Source organism: Panthera onca (genome assembly GCF_046562875.1).
Source record: "Panthera onca isolate mPanOnc1 chromosome E1 unlocalized genomic scaffold, mPanOnc1 haplotype 2 h2.Chr16_ul_1, whole genome shotgun sequence".
Classification (NCBI taxonomy): Eukaryota; Metazoa; Chordata; class Mammalia; order Carnivora; family Felidae; genus Panthera; species Panthera onca.
The window spans coordinates 396,444-418,687 of NW_027675808.1; the positions used below are offsets into that span (position 1 = coordinate 396,444).

The following is a 22,244-nucleotide window of genomic DNA, read 5'->3' on the forward strand; positions in this document are numbered from 1 at the left end:
GCACCAAAGACATGTTCAAGAATTCTTTCTTGGCCGTCGGCTCCCGACTCCCCACCATCTCCCCAAAACTTCATCAAGATGAACGTGGAAACTCAACACAAGCAAGTTGTTGCCTTTTCCACAACAAATCTTTTCTATTCCACAACCATCCCCTACTTTGTCACCCCCTAGCTCGTTACCCTGCTGCACTGATGCCAGCATGGCTCACATACGTTTTCCCATCAACGGCCATCTTTTTCTCCTTCCAGTATGAAAGATTCTTGGGGACAGTCCCTGTGTATTCTTTGTACCCCCAGTACTTAGTACACTGTCGACATAGAGTGCGCGTGGCACTGAGTGTTTTTCAATGAATTCATTCATTGTTATCAACGGATTCCACCCTATTTTGTCCTGTATTGCCTACCTAACTATGAAATTCAGATTCTTCGAAGAGACTCTCGGTGTTATAAGATGCTTAGTAGAGGTGGTGAGTTTTAAGACATTATATTGACACCACTAAAACCTCTTGGTGGAGAAACTCAATGAGCCCGTTCTCTGGCATGCCGGCAAAACAAAAAACTGACCCTCAGTATTCTTTCCCCAAGTTAGGCATCAGCAAATTAATGAGAGGAGAGAGGAGGCCCCTGCTCTTGGGCACCCGCAGGAACTTACTCCAGCTCCGGACACACCGTAAACACTTTCATCTAACGGAAGATAAGTTGTGAAATCGGATTTCTGAACCACAAGACAGTAAGACAGTCTTTTCCAGCGTCTGCTTTAGAGGAGGGTCTTCAACCTTGAGTCTAAAAATCCCCCTCAGGCCACTGAACATGTCCAGTATGATTTGCTTTTTTACAGAGAAATCACAGAATTTTCCGGCTGAAAGGGAATAACATACTTCTTAATTGAAGAGTGGTCAGGAAAGAAAACACATGGAGAGCAGTGCCCTGTGGCAGGCATTCAGGAGTTCTTTCTGCTTTCCTGATGGCTCAAGAAGCACCCACACCTTTTGCTGCCTGGAAAACTCTGTGCTAAACTTAGTTCTTTGAAGTTCTCTTTTGCATAGGAAACTTGCACATGAGCAGGAATCAAAGTTAAATTCAAAAGTGGATTTCAAGGACCATGCACACCTTGGGGAAGCATCACTGTCACGAATTCCCATGATAATACTGACTTGGGTGTTACTTGCTTGGGGCTTTCATTGCCCACACAAAGCTGGGTACGAGGGAGGGCAGAGAGTGCCATTTAGGAGTTAAGACAAGTCTCTTGGCCTCTTTGTACCTTAGTTTCCTCATTTGAAAAAAAAAAATGGATTTTAAGACCTACTTTCCAGAATTCATACTGGGTTTATTAACACACACCTAACCAATCACTGTATGATATTTTTACATGTAGTTTTTTTTTTTTTTACATGTATTCATTTTCTATTTCACTTACAGCTTGTGTAAAAACGGCATTCCATGCCAGGCCTGAAATGTTCCAAAGCTCAGTTCGGTGAGTAAATTGCAACCAAGATTTCTACACACACACACACACACACAAAAACAAGACAAACAAAGAGAAAAAAAAGATATTCTTTCAGAATATTTATCCTTTGGCAGTGATTCTAATTTATAGATAATGAAACATAACCACAATACTCTCTCCATACACTAAAGAAATCTCACTAGGAAAGATACTTGCCTTTTTAAAAAAATATTTGCATGAAAGATTTATACTTTCATGTTTATACATGTGGTGCATTAGATACAAATCAGTAAATGCTCAATAAATACTTGTGTTAAGTAAGTATTTTTTTCTAGAGAAGTAAGTTTATTTCTCTAGAAAAACGTTTCACAACTTTAGCACTGTTGAGATTTATGGTTGGATAATCTTTGTTATGGGGGGGGGGTGCTGCCCTGTGAACTGTAGGGTGTGACAGCAGCCCTGGCCTCCACCCACTAGATGCCAGGAGCACATCTACAGTCTGACAATCAAAAATGTCTCCAGACACTACCAAGTGTCACCTGGATGCAAAATCACCCTGGCAGAGAACTGCTGCTCTAGAACGATTCACTCTGATCTCTATAATAACTCTCACACCAAACTTTGCCACAGACAAAAAAGATTTGCTACATAATTTTAGTAGCTTTCGACTAATAAAGGTTCATTCATTCCAAATGAATAACAAAGAGGTTTACAATTAAGTTTAATACAAATTCCAAATATAATGAAATTATATTTGTAACTTACATAAACTTCAAAAAAGGTAGTGATTCAAATGTACGTCTTTCAATAGATTGTATTTTATTGCAGGATAAATCTCTAGGAAAAGGAAAAGGAAAATATTGCCTCAATTAGCTATAAGATATCTAATTAGTAGGATGGTAGTATTGAATAAGTAGCTTTTGGCTAAACTCTGAGTATTAGGAATTGTTAATTGAACCTTCCAGAGCCCCTAACCCTGTCCTCACCTTTCTTAAGAGTCTCACCTTTGTGATCTTCATACATAAAATATACAACTATAGATCTTGATAGATCTTGGAAGTAATGTTTCCTGAGAGCAGAAGAATTGATTAAATGACTTTTTGTGGCCTCATCAATTTCTAAATTATGAGCTCAAAGTTGTGATCGCCACATATAATTTCTTTTTTTTTTTTTTTTCAACGTTTATTTATTTTTGGGACAGAGAGAGACAGAGCATGAACGGGGGAGGGACAGAGAGAGAGGGAGACACAGAATCGGAAACAGGCTCCAGGCTCCGAGCCATCAGCCCAGAGCCTGACGCGGGGCTCGAACTCACGGACCGTGAGATCGTGACCTGGCTGAAGTCGGACGCTTAACCGACTGCGCCACCCAGGCGCCCCTATAATTTCTAACATTAAAAGGGATATTCTCACATTAGCACACCTTCCTGGTTTAGTTCTACTTCTTGACACCAAGTCAATACCAGAAGAGGTAAAAGATACCTTTTCATTTAACTTGAAAAGAAGTTACTCCTCTAATCAATACCTAACTTTGAACGAACTCAGAATTATATTATCATATTAATAGAAATTTATTTTTGGTTGTACGTTGCCTAAACGGTCTATGAATTTATCAATTGCTTCAGCTGCAAGTGGGGCCAACAAAAAAACAACACGGTCCTGGATTTTTATTTGGAAACACCCATTCTTGATTATGGTTGACCCTCTTATTTCCATGGATTTCAGCCGAGTCCCTCACTTTCCACCTACATGGGTACCACCATCTTCTGACTGGCATTTTCATCTCTGGTCTCTCCCATTCTAATCTATACTGCACACAGTCACCAGATTAATTCTCCAGGAGTGGTTCTCAAATATCAGAGTCACTTGGGAACTTACTCAAGATGCAAATTCTCAGCTCTACTCTGGACTGAGTGAATCAGGAACTGTGGAGGTGGAACCTGTGTTCTGACAAGGCCTCCCGGTGACCCTGGTGCAGTCTAAAGTTTGTCCTAGAGCACTGCTGTGATAACACGGTAGCGTGGCATATCATCCAAGGCCTTCAAAATCCTAAATCCGGCTCTAGTTTCCTACTCTACAGATACCAAAGAAATTTCTCCTGCATTTTGCCTTTCACTCACTCTATCTTGCAAGCATATTCTTCCCAAGATGTCTATCTGATGATACGTCATAGCCATTCAAGGTTCTGTTCAAACAGTATTTCTCTAGTAACTTCCCTGATCCAACTTGAAGTCTTCCCCCCCTCTTCTGTGTTCCAAAAACAACTTATACTTCTCATTGCCCAAATCCATTTCTTCCCCTCCCCCTCTCCTCCTCCTCCTTCTTCTCCTTCTTTTAATTTTTTAAAGTAGACTCCACGCCCAACCTGGGGCTTGAACTCACGACCCTGAGATCAAGAGTCGCATGCTCTACTGACTCAGCCGGTCAGGTGCCCCAATTTCTTCTTAATATAGTTATTCTGGCATTCCATTTCCTCTGGGCATAAACTCCATGAAAGTATGGACTAGTCTTGCTCATCTGCGTTGTCTACTGTGTTTAAAACTGATGCATGGACAAAGAACAAACTCAAATATTTATAAAATAAATTAACAGCTGGGTAGTGAGTAGAAGGAGCAAAACGACTGAAAAGAAATGTGGTTTTACGACTTTGTGGCTCCCTCTTCTGCACTTTGTCAGTGCTTCATCATCCATTTAGTGCTTAGGCATTATGGTTTAAGCTTCTGTTTATTTTCCCTGTGAAATCATGAGTTCCTACAAGGGTGGGAAGCCTGTCTTAACCATCTGCGTGCCTATGGTACTGGGCATAGGGCCTGTCACATTCTTTTTTAGGTTTTGATTCACATTTTTTTTGAATGAATGAATGAGAACACTTCACCTGACATGAAATAATTGGCTTACAAAGTACCTCATAGTAGAAATAATGAAAGGCCCTATCCATTGCGCAGTTTGTCTCTTTTGGTTTTCTCCAAACTGTGTTTGTAACGTTTGGAGCCCAGATGGCAGAGGTAGCCAAGAAGACCAATACAAAGTGGTTGTCCCCTAAGACTTGGAAGGTTTGATAATTTGAAGGGCTATTTTTAGTGTCATATGAGATTCTTTTTACTCACTACCCTTAAGCCTTCCACATTTGCAAGAAGAATCTATTTTCTAAAGCACATCATTAATAAGGATTAATGAGGGGTGCCTGGATGGCTTAGTCGATTGAGCATCTGACTTCGTTCGGTTCAGGTCATGATCTCACTGCTCATGAATTCGAGCCCCGCATCAGGCTCTGGGCCAACAGCTCAGAGACTGAAGCCCGCTTCGGATTCTGTGTCTCCCTCTCTCTCTGTGCCTACCCTGCTCATACTCTGTCTCTCTCTCTCTCTCTCTCAAAAATAAATAAACATTAAAAAATTTTTTTAAAAAGGATTAATGAAATACACAGCTTTGCATGGCATGGACAAAGAATAAACACTGAACCTCCATAGCAAAGAACATTAGTATCTCTGTATGTCTAATGTACAGAGATATATGCAAACATTTCTTCCTTGACAATGAGGCTGGAGAGATGTTTATTCTGTAATTAGCGAAGTTAGAGGCATTTCTGATGTTTGTTTAGTGTAAACATTTCTAACTATACCACTTAACCATCATTATATTTTTAAAGATTTCATTTTTTTTAAGTAATCTCTATACCTAACATGGGGCTCTAACCTACAACCTCGAGATCAAGAGTTGCAGACTCTAATGACTGAGACAGCCACGTGCCCCTTAGCCATCATTTTTTTAATGTTTATTTATTTTTGAGAGAGACAGAGCATGAGTGGGGGAGGGGCAGAGAGAGAGGGAGACAGAATCTGAAACAGGCTCCGGGCTCTGAGCTGTCAGCACAGAGCCCGACACGGGGCTCGAACCCACAAACTGTGAGATCACGACCTGAGTCAAAGTCGGACGCCCAACCAACTGAGCCACCCAGGAGCCCCAACCCCTTAACCATCATTTTAAACATCTATTTTTATGGTGGCATAAGAATTTCCACACTGATCACAGGAATCTACTCCTGAAGCCAAGTGCACATTGTATGTTAGCTAACTTAACAATAAATGACATAAAAAATAATAATAAAAAAATAAACTAATAAAATTTCCCACACTGAAATCCTTAATCTCTTAATAATTTAATATGTACTTGGTAATACTGCTTACATAATTCACCTGCTTAGTTAAATATTTAATATTTAAATATTTAATTTAGATTAAATTATTTAAAAATTCTGGGTTAATGGCATTCAAATTAATGTAAGTGTTCTATATTTTCTTGTCTTGTAGGTGACAATTTGAGGTTAACTTCAATTCCTCTCATTTTACTAAGCCAACTTTTTCAAACCTTTTCTGTAAAGGCCAGACAGTAAATATTTTAGGCTTTGCAGGCCATATACGGTCTCTGTCACATATTCTCTGTTTCTTTCTCTTCTTTTCTCTTTTACAGCCCTTTAAGAACATGAAAATCATTCTGAACTCATAGGTTGTATCAAGACAGACCATACACAGGATTTGATCCATGGGCCATAAATAATAAATATAAATAAAAGCAGATGGTATATGAACACTTACATAACAAGGTTCATATGGGTGTCCATAATTGCTCAGACTTCATTACCCCTTTTCCTCTACAACTGAAGGGCTTTTTCCTATATCTTGTCTATAAAATTAAAAAGTTGAAAATGCATAGGAGGTATTTAATGCTAGAGATGGGCTGGGTCCCCACAGACTTACAGAGTTATAGAATTTAATAGAGAGAATTATAGAATTCCACTATAGAGAATTATAGAATTCTACTGTTAGAAGAAATTGTTGCAATTACCCAATTTGAACCCTGTATTTTTTAATAAATAATATAACTAAAAACTCATAATAAATGATGAACTGATTAACTTACAAATACTGGAGGGATAGCAGGCCTTCAAATGTGTCTTTATGTAATTCGGTCAGATAATTGTCCCTGAGAATTCTGCAAAATGAAAAGGTCATTTCTGGGTCAAAATGCAAAAATAACTACAACTATTTGCTACACAGGACCGCTAGATGTGAGAGAAACCTGGGTAATGGTGCCACCAAATACACTAATTCTTATTTAATGTAGGGATGGTGATCTCTGCTGTTTGATTCAAATCTTTTCTTCTCACATACTCCTTTGTCTCTCCCTCTCTCTCTCTCTCTCTCTCTCTCTCTCTCTCTCTCTCTCTCACACACACACACACACACACACACACACACACACACCCCTATCCACTCTTCACACCAAAATGTACATTTAATGCCTACTCTCTGGATCACAAAATCTCTGTTAGAACCCAGCCCTGAGTGGCAAAAACATGGACAGAACTGCCACTTCCTCCTCTCTTTTCCCAAATTTTATTGTGGAAGCCCTATTTATAACCATATCAGTGCTACAAGTAAAGCCATCTAATTTTTTTCCCCATCTAAAAAATATCTGTGAGAACTAAAAATGTGCATAAAATGCACATAACATAAATGCTCAGTTTAATAAGTATAGAGTAAATACCCGTGTAACACTATTTGTTCATTCTACTGTTGGTGGATACTAGATTTTTCTAATTTTTAGTTATTATAAACAGTGCTGCTTTGGACATTTTTCTGTTTATATCCTAGTACACATTTGCCTAAGTTTCTCCAGGATTTAACAGGGGTACAAAATTGTCTTCCTAAGAGGTTGTGCTATTTCAAGCTGGCAGATTGAAACATGCCAAGTCTCTACCAAACTCCAAACTCCACCAAAGTCCCTAAGGATGATTAGAAAAGATACAATTAGAAAATCCACAACCTTAGCTCAAAGCCAAGGGAGTAGCTCTACAAACACTCCCCACCAGAAATGCCTTGGAGCCACCTACAGGGTGATTAGCTGGGATACTGCAGTAGGACCAAGGACAGCACATCAACCCCACATCCTTCCTCCTTGGATCTGGCAGCAAAGGGTGTTTTCTTCCAGGCAGGAGCCATTGGTGTTAGAAGGGGGCAGGGTCCCAGAACCCTGGAGGAAGGGTATACACTCTGACTAGCCATTAGAAGTCACCTCCCACCTCTTCTTTAACTCTCAGGGGGACCTGTCACCAATAACAAGCCCCGTGGTTCATTTCACCTCTTCCTTAGGACCAGAAAACAGAAGCAAGTCAAATCTCAACTACAAAGATAAATTGCACTCAGGAATGACCAAATGGAGTGAGAAAGCCAATTCTATTCAGGACAGAAAATAAAAAACAAATATAACAGCTTATAGTCAATGACACAGTTAACAGAGAAAACACAAAAGGATTTGAGAATACCAACATTAATGGGGCACCTGCGTGGCTCAGTCGGTTAAGCATCCGACTTCGGCTCAGGTTGCAGTCCATGGGTTCAAGCCCTGCACTGGGCTCTGTGCTGAAGCTCAGAGCCTGGAGCCTGCTTCCGATTCTGTGTCTCCCTCTCTCTCTGCCCCTCCCCAACTTGCACTCTGTCTCTCACTCTCTCTCTCTCTCAAAACTAAACAGTATACAAAATTTAGAATGGCATCATTAATATATCCTCAGACAGAGGTAAACAGTACATCTAATAAAAAGAACCAACTCAAGATTATATGAATGAAAAGTATTATCATTAGTAAAAAACTCAGTCTATGAGCAGCAGAAACGGTCGTTGAATAAATTAGAAAACTTGAGAGATCTGGCCACTGATTTCTTACCAATACTTGAAATTCTATGTATTTATTATATTTACATATTTGTTTTTATATTATATATTTGTAAACCCCTTGACAAGTGGGATATTTGGTCAGTTTTGTTCTTGGGCTTATATCCCTGGCATGTAAAACAGTTCCTGGGACATAGGAGATGCTCCATAAATATTTGTTGAATGAATTCAGAAAGTGACAGGTATCAATTTGCAAATATACTACTTTTAATTAAAACAAATCATTCATTTATCATCATTTATGAGAATAAGTACAACTTCACAGGAAAACAAATGTCTTTCTCCACCTCCGCCCCAATTTGTGACTCAATCTTTTGAGACAAGAACCTTTTGAGAATTTCATAAAAGCTATGGAATGGACCCTTTCCCTAGAAAACTGCACTTTCTTGAATACGTGCAAAGGTGTGCATGCGATTTCAATTTGCAGACCATCCCTTTAGGGCTCAGGTCCGTGAATAGAATGGACTGAATTTGTGGGTGCCAAACTTGGATGGGAAATAGAATCACATCTCTATTTTCACAAACCTCTAACTAGAATTAGCATTTCCTTCCATTATGAATGTAGGCAACAAACCACAGATTAGTGTAGTTAATTTGGTCCCCAGCAGAAATCAGATATTTTCATATCACATATTTGGCGTGGATATCTCAAAATATCATTTATTCTCATCAGTACCTTGAAGTTATAATAGTTAGTAGGCGTACCATTATATTTTGTTATTTAATATTCTAACAGAAGCAGATTTATTGCTATATCACTAATCTTTTTAAAAATTTTTTGAAAACTCTATTTCCACATAATTTCCTTTTCCTATATATTTTAACTTATTATACATTTGAAAACATCATCCCAAGAACATAAGCTTCTGCAGATCATCAATACATATATAGAAGGGTGCCTGGGTGGCTCAGTCTGTTAAGTGTCCAACTTCAGCTCAGGTCATGATCTCACGGTTCGTGGGTTCGAGCCCCACATTGGGCTCTCTGCTGACAGATCAGAGCCTGGAGCCTGCTTCCAATTCTGTGTCTCCCTCTCTTTCTGCCCCTCCCCTGTTCATGCTCTGTCTCTCAGCAATAAATAAATGTTGAAAAAAATTTTTTTAAAAATTTGATATATAGAAAAAAAGGTTAAAAATCCTGCCCCAGGGGACTATTGACCCATAGTTAAAAACTTCTGTCTTACAAGGCATAACCCTCAAGCTGAATTAGAAATCATCAAATCTTGGGGCACCTGGGTGGCTCAGTTGCTTAAGTGTCTGACTTCGGCTCAAGTCATCATTTCACAGTTTGTGGGGTCGAGCCCCACATCAGGCTCTGTGCTGACAGCTCGGAGCCTAGAGCCTGCTTAGGACTCTGTGTCTCCCTCTCTCTCTGCCCCTTCCCTGCTCACTCTCTCTCTCTCTCTCTCTCTCTCTCAAAAATAAATAAACATTTAAAAATTTTTTAAGAATCATCAAATCTTACCAGATTCATCTTCTAGTATATAAACTACCAAATACACGCTTTTCAAAAAATATTTTTTTAACTTCAGTTTATTTTTTTTAATAGGTAATATATATTTGCATGGCTCAGAATTCCAAAGGTATATAATACACAATTCAAAGTTTTTCTCCTACCCCTGTCCCTCAGCCTACCCACTCTCTCCACTCTCTCTTGTTCCTTGTGCCAAATTACTTTCATTTTTCTTACAAGTTTGGGAAATAAGATCTCCAAGTTAGATACTATCATGAGAAAATATAAACTATATATAGTATTTAAGAAATTCATAAAATTCATAAGAAAACAACTACCTTGTTCTACCATTTGTCCCTTACCAGTAAGGTTATCAGACTAAGGGGCAGGGGGGAATCTACTTTAGGGGGATCATAATCCCTACATTTAGATTACTATGACTGTTATGTCTTTTATTATTAATTCAGAAGTCATTTATGACTTATCTACCCAAGTTGAACTAATGATATGACACACAATCTGTCATGAAAAATGCCAGTCAGTTACTTTGAGTATAATATTGTTTCCAAAATTACTTGTGTCTACACTGACTTTTTCTACAAATCAATTTAAAAAAAAGATAACAAAAAAATTGGCAAAGGACAGAAAATTCAGACAAGAAACACAAATGCCCAGGAAACATACAGAGATATTTAAATGTATACGTAATCAGAAAAATTCAAATTCAGAAGGGACCCATTTTATTCACCCACCAGATCAGCCAAGAAATGGAGAATATCCAAGAGTGGGAGGGTAGGAGGAAATGAATGCTGTCATGGTGTATGGATTGGTGTGTAAATTGGCACACCTTTTTTGAGGGCAATTAAAATTGTATATATCGACATCGTCTTCATCCCAACAGTTCCATTTCCAGGGATCTATTCTACAGAAATACCCACCCACGTACACAAAGATGCATGTATGAGGTGGTCCATGCAGCAATGCATGTAATAAGAAAACTGGACACAGCCTAAACATCCATCAGGAGGGGAATTACTAAATCATAATACACTCATACTATGGAATATTATGCAGCAGCTTGCATGGATGGGGTAACCCTCTATGTACTGGAAGAAAAAAAGTCTAAGACATACCACGAAGCAAAAGAATCGAGTTGTAGGATGTTACAATTTATGTAAAAAAAAGATAAGAAAATCACACAACAAACCTATTTTGCTGTAAATATGTATGTAGGCAAATGCATGGAAAAAGGTCTGGAAGGATATATACTAAATCCAGAGTAGTGGCTATCCCAGCAGTGGGGGGATTAGAACATAAGGCAGGTGTTCACTAGATCTGTTATTTCATCAAAAAAATTTTTTTTAATGTTTATTTATTTTTGAGACAGAGAGAGAGAGGGAATGAATGAGCAGGAGAGGGGCAGAGAGAGAGGGAGACAGAATCTGAAGCAGGCTCCAGGCTCTGAGCTGTCAACACAGAGCCCAACGTGGGGCTTGAACCCACGAACCGTTGAGATTATGACCTGAGCCGAAGTTGGACACTTAACCGAATAAGCCCCCCAGGCCCCCCTGTTATTTCATTTTTATATATTGAGACTATAATCACGTATTCCTTGTATAATGGAAAATAAGTTGAAATTGATTCTAATTTTAAAGGGAACCTGCCAAATTTAATTTTTAAAATAAACACAGATGGGGCGCCTGGGTGGCTCAGTCGGTTAAGCGGCTGACTTCAGCTCAGGTCATGATCTCGCGGTCCGTGAGTTCGAGCCCTGCGTCGGGCTCTGTGCTGACAGCTCAGAGCCTGGAGCCTGTTTCAGATTCTCTGTCTCCCTCTCTCTGACCCTCCCCCGTTCATGCTCTGTCTCTCTCTGTTTCAAAAATAAATAAACGTTAAAAAAAAAAATTAACACAGAATTGCAATCGGTAGAGGTCGAGTTGGGATATGGAAGGGGAAACACCTTTCCTCAGAGCTACTGACTTCAAAGTTCTGGACCAAGAAGGACCTTAGAATGCAGTTAGTTTTTTTTTTTTTTTTTTTTTTTTTTTTTTTTGTATTCGTATTTGGAGAGAATATACTCACAGTTTCTCAGCCCAACGGTATCCCTTCCATACATTTTCATCAATGTGAGAAATAGAGTTTCCTTGGAAATTTCTGTGAAGAAACACAGTTCAGATCCTTGAATAGGTAGGAAAGGAATGAACAGAATAAATAAAAGAATCACTGGCAACCTTGTGGGGAATATTCCAATGCAGTAAATGCCAACTTTCTAATTTCCGCGGCTATCAGCATCCCAGGTGGTGCAATTAATAAAGAGATAGCGTGGGGCCACTGGCACAAACAAGCCAGCTCCTTAGAACCTGAACTTCCTATTTGTTCCATTCCTTGGGTAGATAACGCCTGTTAATTACTCTGGAGATAAGTATTTTTTTTCCCCAAATCACTTATGTGTCTAAAATGGTTCCTTCCACAAATCAATGAGAAAATAATAATTCAACGAAAAAAATGGTAAAAAATTTACCATTATCAGCAAACAAATGTAAAGAAGCCCTCTACTGAAACCTCTCTAGGTGTTAGAAGGATAAGGGAAGTTAGAAATTAGAATAACTAACATGGAAAGATTTCTTAGACATATTGTATAGGGAAAAGCAACAAATCACTGGGCAAGGAATTAAAAAGTATCCCCTCATTAGGAAATTAGGAAAAAATGCAAAGGAAAGAGATGGGAAGGAAGGACACACACCAAAAAGGTGACAGGAGTTATCTTATGAGTGGTAGGGAGGGTGGGGTGGGATTTTCACGTTTTATCCTCTATACCTGTGACATTAAAAACAAAAAAAAGTATCCATGATAATTCATGTATCCATGAATTACACATGTTTAAGAGAAGCTATTAAATGCCTGAGGTTCAGTTTCAACCGCTAACTCTGCGTATGACTTTGAATCTTTACCTTTAGTTTTGTCCTCTTCCCTCAGCAACAGCTTACCTGGTCAGTTTATATACACATTTTTTTCAGGGGAGTCAGGAATAAATTCAAAACAGATACCCATCTGCCCATGTGCCTGGTGGACATTTCCAGTCAACCTGAAGCCTTCTGGTTGCTCTGTGTTCCCTGGTAAAAGATGCCTCAACTTCCATCATTCTTATCTGGGACAGAAGTTTCAGAGTAATATCTGAGTTTTCTCTTTCCCGTGCACACCCCACCCGCGACTGTCATCAGTTAGTCTATCTTGTCACTTCCTCCTTTGCAGTGCTCTCAAGGCTTTTCTTTCTACTCTTTTCAGCCACTCTGAGTCGGCCCCTTGTTACTTTATTCCCAGGTTTTGTTAGAACATTCTATCTGGTCTCGCTGGATCAAGCTCTCCTCTCCAGATCGGCCTATATGGGGAACTGAAAATAATCCTGTTTCAGCGGTCTGTATATCTCATGCTTGAAAACTTTCAATGGCTCTCTATAACTCAGAATCTAACGTTCAAACCTCTCTAGCTGATAGTCAAGGTTTCTCGTAATTGGATCTTTAACTGCTTAACCTAATTCTTAATTCCTGATCATTCCTGCAGCCGTGCCTTTGCCTAGACTTATACCCATTTTTTCTCTATTTAACACATCAGAGCCACTCTTTAAGTCTCAGCTAAAGTGTTAGCTTATCCATGCAGCTCTCCCTGACCTCCATACTCCGCTGATTACAGAGTCTGCTGAATTCCAACACCCATGGTACCTCTTTTAGTACTTAATTACATGCCACCTCCCTTTTTATGACCATTTCCTTTCTTCCCACCTGTCATTTCATGTTCTGAAGACGATTTCATCCTAGTGTGGCGCCCATAGTACTTACTCTTGGGTTGGGCCCAAACTGAGTACTGTATGTGGAAGGCCGGGCGTCAAAGATGAGGTCTGGGGAATCAAAATAATAACAGCTAACACTCATATTTCGCCAGGCACTGATCCAAGTGCTTCATATGTATTACCTCATCTAGATCTCACCATAATCCCATGAGATGGTAACTATCATAATTTCCATTTCACAGAAAAGGAAACTGAGTCACAAAGCTAATAGATGACAGACCTCGGCCCAAACGCAGGCAATCTAGTTCCAGAATCTCTACTCTTCACTACTCTGTTGTATCCTATTATAGAGGATGGAGCAAAAATGGGAGAGTAGAGGTTAAGGAATGAAATAATGGGGCTAAAAATTGGATAAGGAAAAAGAATAAGGACAATTACAAGTAAAAGATTGCAGAAGGGCGAACAGTAGTAAAAAGGAAAATGAAGATAAGGGATAGTTGACAAAGAAAAGGTAAAAACAGAAAGTCAGTCAACGTGGTTGGGGAGATGAGGAAGGCCCAGGGCGACATTGAGGAAGAGACTGCCATGTCAAGCAGGAGGCAGAGAACAAACAAGTAAAGGCGATTCTTACAAGATGGTGAAGGTGCCGTTGTAGGTGTCGGGCTCCAGCACGGGCACTCTGCGGAGCCTCTGCTGTGGGCTGAGACCAACACACGACAGTGTCTCCTCTTTGCAGGTACAGCGCTCACATATTTTGAGGTCTGTGGTGGCATTCTGTTCTGGTTGCCAAGTTAAAGTTGTGTATGCCTTTTCTGAGGTATACTTTACAAAATGCACCACAGGATGTTCAGTTGTTGGAGGAAAACCTGTCTCAAATGACTCTGGTTGCTGACTTACAGGAATTTCTAGGTCCATAGGTGGAACCGTGACTTCAGTCAGGTTTCGATGTTGACTCTGAACCTGTTTTGGATGTGCAAGTGTCACCTCAAGGTCCTTTGGGGGAGGAGTTGTAGTCTTCTTCAGGGTTGTCGAATGTTCAGCCTCTGTAATAGGTTCTGGAGTTATAGTAAGCTCCACATGACGAAATGGGATGATGGGTGATGCTGGATGCTGACCTTGATCCTTACTTGGAGTTGGAACTGTCACTTCCTGCTGGAATGGATATTGAACTACAACCTCCTTAGGTGGCTCTGGAGGCTGAGTTGGGGTGTCTCGCATGGTTGGAGAAGGTTCAGTCTCCACACTGGATCCTGCAGTTACAGTAAGTTCCAGGTCCATAGGTGGAACTGTGACTTCAGTCAGGTTTGGATGCTGACTCTGAACCTGCTCTGGATGTGCAAGTGTCACCTCAAGGTCCTTTGGAGGAGGAGCTGTAGTCTCCTTCACGGGTGTAGAATGTTCAGCCTCTGTAGTAGGTTCTGGAGTTATGGTAAGCCCCAAGTCCACACGATGAGCTGTGACACTGGGCAATGTTGGTTGCTGACCTTGATCCTTACTTGGAGTAGGAACTGTCACTTCCTGTTGGGACGGATACTGAACAACCTCCTTAGGTGGCTCTGGAGGCTGGGTTGGGGTCTCTTGCATGGTTAGAGAAGGTTCAGTCTCTGTAGTGGATTCTGGAGTTACGGTAAGCCCTGGGTCCAAAGGTTTAACTGTGACTTTAGTTAAGGTTGGATGCTGAATGTGCTCTGAATGTGGAAATGTCACCTCAAGGTCCTTTGGAGGAGCGGTAGTCTGCTGCAGGGCTGAGGAATGTTTAACATCCGTAGTGGGTTCTGTAGTTACAGTAAGCACCAAGTCCAAAGGCTGAACTGTTACATTCGGCAACCACAGACGCTGAGCTTGATCCTGATCTGGGGTTGGAACTGCTGCCTCTTGATATACTGGAGGTTGAGCTACAAGTTCCTTAGGCGGCTCTGGAGGCTGATCTGGGGTCTCTTGCATGGCTGGAGAAGGTTCAACCTCTGTAGTGGATTCTGGAGTTATGGTAAGCTCCAAGTCCAAAGGCTGAACTGTGACCTCAGTCAACGTCGGATGGTGAGACTCAACCTGCTCTAGATGTGGAAATGTCACCTCAAGGTCCTTCGGAGGAGCTGTAGTTTTCTTCAGGACTGTAGAAGTTTTAACCTCCACAGTGGGCTCTGGAGTTATGGTAAGCTCCAGGTCCAAAGGTCGAACTGTTATATTGGGGAGTGATGAATGCTGAGCTTGATTCTGACCTGGTGTCAGAACAGTCTGCTCCTGATATACTGGAGGTTGAGCTCCAATAACCTCCTCAGGTGGCTTTGGAGGCTGAATTGGAGTCTCCTGCATAGGTAGAGGAAGTTCAATCTCCTTATTGAATTCTGGAGTTATAGTAAGCCCCAGGTCCAAATGTTGAGTTGTGGCCTTATTCAAGGTTGAATGCTGAACCTGAACCTGCTCTAGATGTGCAAATGTTACCTCAAGGTCCTTTGGAGGAGCTGTAGTTTTCTTCAGGGCTGTAGAAGCTTTAACCTCCATAGGGGGTTCTGGAGTTATGGTAAGCTCTAGGTCCAAAGGCTGAACTGTTACATTAGGTGACGATGGATGACGAGCTTGATCCAGACCTGGAGTTGGAACTGTCACCTCCTGAAACAGTGGAGGCTGAACTACAACCTCCTTAGGTGGCTCTGAAGGGTGACCTGGGATCTCTTGCGTGGTTGAAGTTTCAACCTCTGTAGTGGGTTCTGGAGTTATGGTCAGTTCCAGGTCTAAAGGCTGAACTCTGACTTCAGTCAAATTTGGATGCTGAGCCTGGACCTGCTCTGGATGTGGAGGTGTCGCCTCAGTGTCCTCTGGAGGAGCTAGAGTCTGCTGCATGATTGTAGACTGCTCAGCCTCCACAGTAGGTTCTGGAGTTACAGTAAGCTCCAGGTCAGCAGGCTGAACAGTAACATTGGGCAAGTTTGGATGCTGAGCTTGCTCTTGTCCTAGAGGTGGAACTGTCACCTCATTATGGACTGGAGGTTGTGCTACAACCTCCTCAGGTGGCTCTGGAGGCTGAACTGGGGCCTCCTGCTGGGCTGGAGGAGTTTCTGCCTCCTTAGAGGGCTCCGGAGGTTGAGTTGGAGACTGCTGCAGAATTGGAGATGGTTCTACCTTCTCAGGGGCCTCTGAAGGCTGAGCTTGTACCTCCTGTTGTGTTAGAGAAGGTTCTATCTCCTTAAGTGGCTCGAGAGGTAGAGATAGGGTTTCCTGCTGGACTGGAGATGGTTCCACCTTCTCAGGAGGGTCTGAAGGCTGAGGTGGGGCCTCCTGCTGTGTGGAAGGTTCTACCTCCTTAGGGGGCTCAGGGGATACAACTGGGGCTCCCTGCTGAGTTGGAAAAGATTCTGCCTCATTACCGGGCTCTGAAGGCTGAGCTGGGGGCTCCTGAGGTGTGGGAGAAGGTTCCACCTCCTTAGGGGGCTCAGGGGATATAGCTGGGGACTCCTGGAGGACTGGAAACTGAGCTGGGGCCACCTGCTGGGTTGAAGATTCAACCTCCTCAGGGGTCTGTGGATGCTGAGCTGGGGACTCCTCCTGGGTTGTAGGTGGTTCACTCCCCTCGGAGGCCTGTGGGTGCTGACCCTGGCCCTCCTCCTGGAGAGGGGAAGGTTCACCCTCTTCCTGGGCCTCTGGAAGCTGAGTCGGGGCCTCCTCCTGGGTTGAGGATGATTCACCCTCCTCAGGGGCCTGTGATTGCTGAGCTAGGGCCTCCTGCTGGGTTGTAGAAGGTTCAACTTCTCCAGGATATTCTGGATACTGAACTGGGGTCTCCTGCTGTGTTGGAAGTTTCTCCTGTGTGGTAGATTCTGGAGATTGCGTTGGAGTCTCCTGTTGGACTGGCAAAGATTCAACCTCAGGGGACTGTGGAGGCAGAGTTGGGGCTTCATGCTGGGTTTCAAAAGGTTCCACATTAAGAGGCACTGAGGGCTGAGCTATAGTCTCGTGCCGAACTGCAGAAGGTCCCACCTCTGTAGTGGGTTCTGCAGTCATGGTAAGCTGCACATCTGGAGGTTTCACACTGACATTGGGCAGGTTTAAATGTTGATCATGGTAGTGACCTGGAGGTGAAACTGTCATCTTATGATGCCATAGAGGTTGAGCTGGGTGCTCCTGCTGGGTTGGAGAAGGTTCCACCTCCCTGGAAGGCAGCTCTGGAGGCTGAGCTGGTTGCTCTTGCAGGGTTGCAGAAGATTCTATCTCCCCTGGAGACTGAGCTGGAGTCTCCTGCTGGGTTGAAGATTCTGCCTCATTAAGGAGCTCTGCAAGCTGAGCTAAGGCCTCCTCCTGGGTTGGAGAAAGTTCAGCTTCTCCAAAACGGTCTGGAAGCTGAGCTGGGGGTTCCTGTTTGCTTAGAGAAGGCTTACCTTCCTCAGGAGGCACTGAAGGCTGAGCTGGGGTCTCCTGCTGCCTTAGAGAAGGATCAATCACCCCAGGAGGCTCGGAAGGCTGACCTGGGGTCTCCTGCTCACTTGAAGGCTCAACCTCCTCTGGAGGCTTACCCGAGGTCTCTTGCTGGGTTAGAGAAAGTTCTGCTTCCTCAGTATGTTCAAGAGGCTGAGGTGGGGCCTCTTGCTGGGCTATAGAAGATTCAACACCTTTATCAGGCCCTGGAGTTGTGGTAAATTCCACATCTAAAGGCTTACCTATAACCCTGGGAAACATTAAATAATCTGGATACTGACCTAGAGGTAGAGATGTCACCTCATCACTTACTGCAAGTTGAGTTAAATACTCGATAGGGAACTCTGGAACTAGAGTTGGGGCCTCCTGCTGGACTGGGGTAGGTTCAACCTCCTCGAGGCGCTCTGCAGGCTGAGGAGTGGCCTCCTGCTGGACTGGGGTAGGTTCAACCTCCTCGAGGCGCTCTGCACGCTGAGCAGGGGCCTCCTGCTGGACTGGGGTAGGTCCAGCCTCCTCAGGGTGCTCCGCAGGCTGAGTTAGAGTTATGGTAAGATCCAGAGGTTTAACAGTGACATTGGGGAAGCTTGGCTTCTGAGCTTCACTCTGACTTGGAGATAGCACATTTACTTCATGATGTGCTAACAGTTGAGATATGATGTCCTTAGATGGCTCTGGAGGCTGAGCAGGGGCCTCCTGGGGGGTTGGAGAAGGTTCCACTTCCTCGGGGGCCTCTGTAGGGTGAGCTGAGGCTTCCTGCTGGACTGAAGAAGGTTCGACCTCTTCAGGGGTACTTGAAGGCTCAGCTGGGGCTTCTTGTGGGTTTGCTGAATTTCCATCCTTAAGGGACTCTGGACGCTGAGATGGAGCCTCCTGCTCAAGTAGAGATGGTTCTGTCTCTTCAGAGGGCTCTGGATGCTGAGCCTGAGCCTCCCCTTGGGGCAAAAAAGATTCAGCTTCCTCAGGGGACTCTAGATGATGTGGGGTCTTCTGCAAGGGTGGAGGAATTTCAGCCTCCTCAGAGAAGTTTGGAAGTTGATCTGGTCCCCCTGGGAAACCCATAGGTAGGTTCTCCTCAGGATACAGGAGACCCATATTGGAATCAAATGACTGGTGATCTTCGGCCTGATCTAAACCTACAGTTTTAGTCTTACTTTTGAGATGAGGAGGCGGAGCTATGGTCTGATTCTGATCCCAACCTGGCACTGGAACCACCTCTGGGAGCCTTTGATGCTGGGTTAGCTGGTCATTCAGATCCTCATCTGGCCCTGGGGGTAGTTCTCCAAACGAATCCGTGTCCAGCAATGGAACCAAAGTCTCGGTCAACTCCTTAGGCGGGGCCAACATCTGGGCTGGAGCAGAGGACCCCAGGTAATTAAAGCCCCCCGGCTCAGCTGGGGGTGTAAGTGCCTGGGGCGATTCGGGCGGGGGATCAGAGGAGTGAGAAGACCAGGGCTCAGCCGCCTCCAGGGGGTCGGAAGTCAGCTGGGCAGGGTCCAGGGCCCACTCCGGAGGCTGAGCTGCCTGGACCAGCAGCCACAATGGTTGCCACATAAAGAGAAGCAGTGGGGCCAACAGGCGCAGCCGGGACATGACACGCGGAGGCTCCGGGGTGCAGCGACCCAGGCGAGTGGGGTACTGGCGCTGGGCCCTGAGCGGGAGCCAAACCATTATGGCAGCCCCATGATGCGCACGCGCAGTTAGCAACTGTGCGCCCTCCCCGCCCACGTCCCACCCTTTATTTATGATGTCTTTATTTACGCCACCTTTATTAGCTCCCTGGAGATGGGCTCCGCACCAGCAGAGCGGGCCCTTTTCCCAGAATCACTTGGGGCCCAGGCCTCCCTCCACCCTGCAAAGGCCACCACTCCCCCCCACTCCCCCCCTCCCCCCTCCCCCCCCCTCCCCGGCCCGGGGCTGCTCACAGCAAGGTAGTACTTGGACTCAGATCTGGGTGGCCCCGCACTCCCGCAGCTCTGAGGGGTGGAAGGGTGGGGGAGTGGAGCAGAGCTTCCAAGGAAGCCACAGGACCTGGCATCCTGGGAAATTAAAAAATGCTAGTCCAGCTCTAGCAATTTGAACTCTTGCTCTTCAAAGCTTAAATCCGAGAGACGTTCTTCCTCCCCCTGGCCATACTGCTTCCAAGAAAAGTAGCTGACCTGCAAAATAAGCACCAGTTAGGGCGATGGGGAGGAGAACACACTTCACAGTCAGATATTCTAAAATGTTGCCATTTCCTCTAAATTCTCAGTACCCATGGCTGATTATTAATTCACCACTCTGTTAGATGGGGGCCTACCACTGAATCTGCGATGGCCCCTAAATGTCTGTAGGAGGAGTTTGGGGGGAGTGCTAAGCAATTCATTCTGGGAAAGAGGGCCGGAAACCAATTCTAGCCCTTTATTTACACTGGGTGGGAAAACTTCCCCCATCTCATCTTGACTGGACATAGCCATTGATCTAGAAAAAGTAACAAGGCCACTTTTCAGAGGTCCACTCTGTGCGCCCACATGGAGAAGGCACTTAGGATGTTATAGTCAGCGTGTTAAACAATTTTCTTGAAATACTGCAACTAGCACTCAGTTTACTTCCTTCACAGCCCCTTTTCTAATGTATTTTTAGTCCTTGCTTATGGTCTGGCACAACCTCTAGCATGTAAAATGCAAGAGAGAGGGGATTTTTATCTTAATCCCAATGTCTAGCACACAGGAATAGTTTTTATATGGAACTGATTCCAAGACTGGCCTCATGCAGGAATGGATCTGTTGCTATAATCAGGTTTCTGAAATCTTTAGCATCAATGCTGAATCTTTTTCTCATCTTTTCACCTTTTTCAGGAAGCTAGACTTTTTTTTTTTAATTTTTTTTTTCCTGAGAGAGAGAAAGCGTGAGCGGAGGAGAGGGACAGAGGGAGAGACAGAGAGAATCCCAAGTAGGCTCCACGCTCAGCACAGAGCCCGACGTGGGGCTGACCCCACAAACTCTGGGATCGTGACCTGAGCCAAAATCAAGAGTCGGATGCTCAACCTATGGAGCCACCCAGGCACCCCAGGAAGCGAGACTTCTCAAAGCCTAAACTTGGAAACGTCTGAAGTTTCCTCGACTGGTTTGATTTAGATTCAATTAACATTATTATTTTGCACGAAAAATCTTCCAGTGCTTTTTCAGAAAGTAACCATCTTCTCTTTCTCCACTCTCTTCCCTTCAAAACAAACTTTGCAACTGTGGGGTGAGTGAAATATTCAGAAATCGAGGGGCGGCTGGGTGGCTCAGCTGGCTGAGTGCCTGATTTCGGCTCAGGTCATGATCTCGCAGTCTGTGAGTTCGAGCCCCGCGCCGGGCTCTGTGCTGACAGCTCCGAGCCTGGAGCCTGCTTCAGATTCTGCGTCTCCCTCTCTCTCTGCCCCTCCCCAGCTCACGCTCTTTCTCACTCTCAAAAATAAATAAACATTAAAAAAAAAAATCTAAAAAAAAAATTCACAAATCTAGCCCCAAATTAAGCTCTCAATGAGCTGAAACACATTTTTGCTTTTTTTTTTTTTTTTTTAACATTCTGTATGTGGCACATTACTATTTTCTTTTAGAAATTATTTTGGCGGGGCGCCTGGGTGGCTCAGTCGGTTGGGCGGCTGACTCCGGCTCAGGTCATGATCTCGTGGTCCGTGAGTTCGAGCCCCGCGTCGGGCTCTGTGCTGACAGCTCAGAGCCTGGAGCCTGTTTCAGATTCTGTGTCTCCCTCTCTCTCTGACCCTCCCCCGTTCATGCTCTGTCTCTCTCTGTCTCAAAAATAAATAAATGTAAAAAAAAAATTTTTTTTAGAAATTATTTCGGCAACTTAATCCCTAATTCAGGACATCCATGTGAGTGATTTACAGAAAAGTTCTTCAGCAAGATATTCACGCAAGATATATATGAGATGCCGACATCTGGGTGATACATCCTATTTGAATGGCATAATGGTTTCAAACGCTGTAGTATAATCACATTTAAGGCCATAGTTACTCTGTTCCCAAATCCTTGAGATTCTGTTTGAGGGGAGCTCTAAAAGGCTTGTGTCCTCTCCTATGTCCACAACTGTGGCAGTGCTCTGATGAAATTTGCTCTCCAAATTTCAAATAAGGGGTCAGAGCCAAGGGTCAGGACTTCAGGAAAAGCCCCAGAAATCCCCTGCAGTCAAAAGCAGTTTTTGAGTTTCACATTTCCCAAAGGATGATAGAGCTAATGCCAAAGTCTTCCAAATTCTGCTGGTTGCTTTACATTATGGCTACAGTGGCTATGTCACCCTTGAACTTTAATCTCCACATACTTGAATTAAATCCTGCAGCTCGTCTTCAGTACTGGCATCTGTGATCTCTTCACAGGGTCTGTATTCCACAGCTATTTTACCACTTTCTGAAATAAAGTGAATAAGGATTGGAAAAA

General features: G+C 43.5%; 1 protein-coding gene and 2 long non-coding RNA genes across 8 annotated transcripts in view; 2 read left to right on the forward strand and 1 right to left on the reverse strand.

The window, feature by feature from the left end:
• The window catches only part of LOC144615167 (uncharacterized), a 49,486-nt gene extending 30,013 nt beyond the window's left edge, over positions 1-19,473 (reverse strand). The window contains exons 1-5 of one of the 6 annotated variants that reach the window (XM_081794674.1): positions 14,047-19,473; positions 11,711-11,782; positions 6,366-6,437; positions 2,212-2,283; positions 1,417-1,497 (exon numbers count right to left, since the gene is read on the reverse strand). In XM_081794674.1, the coding sequence (XP_081650800.1) occupies positions 1,417-1,497; positions 2,212-2,283; positions 6,366-6,437; positions 11,711-11,782; positions 14,047-19,415 (5,666 nt within the window). In that variant the 5' untranslated portion in view covers positions 19,416-19,473. The remainder of the gene's footprint in view (positions 1-1,416; positions 1,498-2,211; positions 2,284-6,365; positions 6,438-11,710; positions 11,783-14,046) is intronic. The other 5 variants (XM_081794675.1, XM_081794676.1, XM_081794677.1 and 2 more) reach the window with 5 other exon arrangements.
• LOC144615323 (uncharacterized) lies at positions 450-6,102 on the forward strand. The gene is made up of 3 exons (XR_014137115.1): positions 450-729; positions 1,419-1,473; positions 5,756-6,102. It is a non-coding gene; the product is annotated as an uncharacterized LOC144615323 (long non-coding RNA).
• On the forward strand, positions 12,413-13,873 carry LOC145715111 (uncharacterized). Its single transcript, XR_014137124.1, has 2 exons — positions 12,413-12,744; positions 12,950-13,873. It is a non-coding gene; the product is annotated as an uncharacterized LOC145715111 (long non-coding RNA).
• Positions 19,474-22,244: the final 2,771 nt, after the last annotated feature.